The following is a 4,644-nucleotide window of genomic DNA, read 5'->3' as shown; positions in this document are numbered from 1 at the left end:
GAAATGAGTCCTGAAATGGTAGTGTACCAGTGCTGAGTGTGTACTGGAGGATGATGCTAAGGCTTGGGGCGAGTGTGTACTGGAGGATGATGCTGAGGCCTGGGGCGATGTTGTCCCCACATGTCTTTAGGACTGTGTTTGGGATGGCATCCGGGCCACAGGATTTGGAGGTGTCGAAGTTTCTCAGCAGCTTGGATACTCCTATACTGTTAACCTTGAAGGTACACATTTCTTTTTTTTTTGTAAAACAACTCGCGATCAGGAAGCAAGCAGTATCAACATATTCAAGTCTAGGCTAAACAAACACTGGGAGGGAAACGAAACATTTTACCCGTCATAGTGTTTTTTATAACTCGTACTGAAACTTCCGCCTGTACAAACAACTCGATGGACACTGATAAAGAGTTGAACAGATCACTAGGCACCCGTTTTTGAAAATGTGTATAACACGTTTTTTATCCGATAATGTATATAAGATATATATGTAATTAACCTCGCGTATAGTAACACCTTGAAACAACCAAGTTATTGTAAATAAGAAAAGGCATCACAACAAGCTTCAAGCTTTCTAACGATGTCGGACCTACGAGAAACCTACAAGATACCATGATATTCCTAGTTAGTCTAATTATTTATATGGTTTTATTTTGCACTGGGAGCCTTAAAACATATTTTCCCCAAGACACCTAAATTGTCAAGATATTATTTTAATGATTGTTCAGGAGCACGACACATATAGCTGGCTACCCTCCGGCCTGTATGTATTCATACAGCGGTGGGTTGGGATATATACGTGCCATGCACCTTACCTATATATTTAATTAGTGCATAGAAAAAGTTTTCTCAATGCTGTATATTACATACAATGTGCAACGCGTTCGAGTCCAGTGCGTTTGTTCCACACCTATATATAAGTAGAACATACTATTGGTATACAGGTTTGTTTCCATCCCTCAAGCGACACATACTGCGCACTCTAGACTGCTGTTTTTCGTCATACATGCATACAGGTATACATTCCTGATTTTGTATACTGGAGCTCATATACATAAGCGGTTATGTCATAGAAGTACACAAGATAACGAGTGGTGTCGACACACACATTACCATAGCCGTAATGTTCCAGGATCGAAACGATACGTTGACTTAGACAACAAGCAAAGGACAGATGTCTAAGATAAGGTTGGTTGTCCGATTCAACACTGGACTGTTGGTAAAATGTCAGGGACGTACACCATTGACTATATGTTACAGTTTATTATGTAGACACTACTCCGATTTCTTATGTCTTGTATATTGGAGCTCCTGAGTCACCGTGGCTAATTATATATAATTGACCTATGGCAAGGAAGCCAGGCCTATTCTGTAACTGACACACTCGTCGTTCACGCGTGCAACATCCACGTGCATTCACAAACTCTCAGATCAGGAGGGTAACCGGAAACAGAATTTTGCGAGGGGCACCGTGCTTAAATGCTGACGCCTACAATTGTGGTATACTTCATGAATTCATGTGCCTATTGGAGCCTAACGCATGTACTAAAGTCGACCAGAGTGATATACGTATCAGTAACGTTATTCGTGGAACCACGGACTTAGATAGCAATCTAATTCCGTGGTGGAACCAAAGCATTACTAATACGACTTATTTAAAACAATGCTAATACAACCTATTCATCATTACCACCATATTGTGTCTATGTATCTGAGCTAAAACTAAAATGTGTCGTTTCATGGTCAGGATATCATGCGCCTTGGATAATCCCAACATTACATCCACTCTACAACTACAGTAAGGATATCGCGCACGGTGTGGTGTTTAATGGCTGAACAATGAATACACTGTAGTATTTACGAATACACAACCTAACTGTGATACATATGCAATATATATTACTTGCTTAAAAGTGTAAAGTAAGAGTTCAAATTCATTTAGAATATACCAAAAACAATTGGCCATCGCGGTTATCTCGTAAGTATATTCATGAAATCCAGAAATCTTATTCAATGACACAATGTTCATTATTTGAATCGTTTTCATCAATTCATGAGCTCGTAAATTACTGTGTACATTGGTGCATGTGCTCATGAGTGTATTCACGGATACATGAGGGTAATCATGGCAACAGGAAGCGTTCAATCGTTTCTACACCATCAGCTACATCCATGCGATAGATCAATGTTAACATTTCCGAATCTGGAGCATCGCCAGGATCTAGCAACATCAGACATTCAGCAACAGTCACAGTTATCACACATTATCAATAACGTGTTACTAAAAGCCATGAAAGAGTACGGAGAGTCTAGAAAGTTTGTAGAAGCCAAACTGGACACATACGATTATTTCTTTTCCCGAACCGTAGAAGGTGCAGAGGAGATCGTGTTGCCGTTTTCACCTGTAACATTTGAATTTGAGCAGAGGTGAAGGGCTAGGTTTTTTGGCAAACGATACCGATATTGTTACAACCAGTACGAATATTTCTGCATGTTTTCCTTCTTACGGAAGTCTGTTAGATAATATGCTGATCATAGAAACAACTGGTTGCCATCCTGGGTATTGCAGGCTCAAATTCCATCGCCGGAACAGAATGGACTCGTTGGTTCTGCCACCTGAATGTACCGAGCGCACAAATAGAGACATATTCTTGACTAACACTTTTAATATGTCATTCTTGGAGGACACGGATTTACAGAGTTCGGAGCCATTCGATTGTTCCGTCCATGGTCCTGCCCTGACAAACGAAACCCTCAAACATGACTTTGTGAATGCTATTAGATGTGAACAATCACACAATCTCTTGGACGCGTACCTCAACCGTCGCCGTACTTGGCCAGACTCGTCTGCGTTGGAGAGACTGCGTACTATTAATTGTGTACTTGTCACTCTCAGTCATCCCAACAGCTCTTCGCCATCGCTCGAGTTCCGGATCTCATTTGCATCTGTTGAAAAGAATTTAATCAGAAACTTCTCCGACAACCAGTTTGCTTGTTATGGTTTTCTCAAAATCGTCAAAAGACGAATTGAATCGGATGATGCCGAGTTAAAGACTGAACTGAAATCCTACTATTTAAAAACTGCATTACTGTGGATCAGTGAACAGTTAGAACCAAGTATCTGGACCGACACAAACTTCCTGTATTGCACGTCGATTTGTCTGTCATATCTTCACCACTGTCTCCGTTCACGGAATCTTCCACAACTGTTCCAACCAGAGAACAATCTGGTCGACCACCTGCAGATTGAAGACTGTGACAGAATGGCAAATGCTCTTGAGAAGTACATTCTTTTTCCGGTAAACGCCAGGATGTTTATGAGGTGTTGGTGCGACGATTCATTTGACCAACACTTTGACAAACTTTTGGCACGACCACGAAGAAACTTGCATGAAGGTATTGCTGACATTTTGCAAAAGATATCCGCTACAAAACTTCAGATAGACCTGATATCCCCTCTTGTTGAGTCCGGCACGATTTCGTTTTATCTGCTTGGTTGCACAGTAGCGGCTGATAGTGTCGTTAGTCGAGTTCTATATCAAATGATTATCAGAGATCTGGACAATATCGTAGAACCAGACATGACAGCGTGTATCAGATCACTCCTGTATCGGCAACTAGCGAGTATCATACACAGACAGCCGAGATTTGTCAGAAATAACAACATCTTAGCAGAGGAATTTTACAAGAATTCACTAACTATGGTATATCCTATAAGTGGCTTTGATGACCAACAACTCTCGGGTAAGACCAACCTTGCCTTGTTTCATTACCTAAATGGGGAATACAAGGACGCCATGACAGCTCTGTGTGACGTTGAGAATATACTGAACCAAGCTGACATGAACCGAACTTTACTTCTTTACTTCGTCGGTGAGGATCTCCCACGGCTCTGGCGTGATCCGTTCCTCACTAAGATGATTCAAACACTTTCTGTAGAAGTAGAAGCCCTGCCTGTCAAGTACAACGCATTAGGTTTTTACATATTAGCTAGGTGTATGGACGAGTTGTACAACAAAGGTGAGATATGCATACAACGAGCGAGACTAGAAAAACTCAAACGCTCTGTGCTGGTGAATGAGAGGCGACTGTCCGCGTTAGAGAAATACCATCGTATTTACACCGCTCTTATACTAGACGCTGCTTATACAGTTATTACAGAGCTGATTGCGAAGTTGCACTCTATGCTTTCTACCTAAAATCTTAAATTTCATAGACACTTTTATATTGTTGATTGTAACGCTAGTGCCTCGTCATTTTCATTAGCCTTGATTATTGTAAGTTGTTTACATATCCTTTGACATCATTTAATGGATAATACTAAATGCCATTTCGATTATTCAATCCAAAATTTGTATATCAAAGACGCCCTATGACTATTTTAGATTATTATTTAAGCTGATCTAGAGGTCACCTGATGCTATATTGTTACGCAAAATGAGCATTCTTGTTATCTCCCCTTTCTATATAGTTACATGCCTGCTCATGAAAAGAGGAATAGCTGTGGGTGGGGACTGGGGACATATCATTTATTGAACACAATGTTCTATTATGAGACGATTGAGTATGCAGTAATTTAAATTTCCCGACGTTCGTAGAATAGCGGGAAATATTTGTCGCACTTGTATAGCCGACCAATGTGATTGTTTC

At 40.6% G+C, this 4,644-nt stretch overlaps 1 protein-coding gene across 1 annotated transcript; it reads left to right on the top strand.

The window, feature by feature from the left end:
• The first annotated feature begins 2,588 nt into the window (after positions 1 to 2,588).
• On the top strand, positions 2,589 to 4,193 carry LOC110457916. Its single transcript, XM_021509379.1, has one exon. It carries the CDS (start codon positions 2,589 to 2,591, stop codon positions 4,191 to 4,193), a length of 1,605 nt encoding a protein of 534 aa, XP_021365054.1.
• Positions 4,194 to 4,644: the final 451 nt, after the last annotated feature.

Source organism: Mizuhopecten yessoensis, unplaced genomic scaffold, assembly GCF_002113885.1.
Source record: "Mizuhopecten yessoensis strain PY_sf001 unplaced genomic scaffold, ASM211388v2 scaffold9371, whole genome shotgun sequence".
Lineage (NCBI taxonomy): Eukaryota > Metazoa > Mollusca > Bivalvia > Pectinida > Pectinidae > Mizuhopecten > Mizuhopecten yessoensis.
The sequence above is the reverse complement of the archived record's forward strand: the minus strand, read 5'-3'. Positions and strand labels throughout refer to the sequence as shown.

Bases quoted from the DNA above. Each gene is read 5' to 3' on its own strand.
- LOC110457916 (XM_021509379.1), top strand. From the start codon at position 2,589: ATGGACTCGTTGGTTCTGCCACCTGAATGTACCGAGCGCACAAATAGA.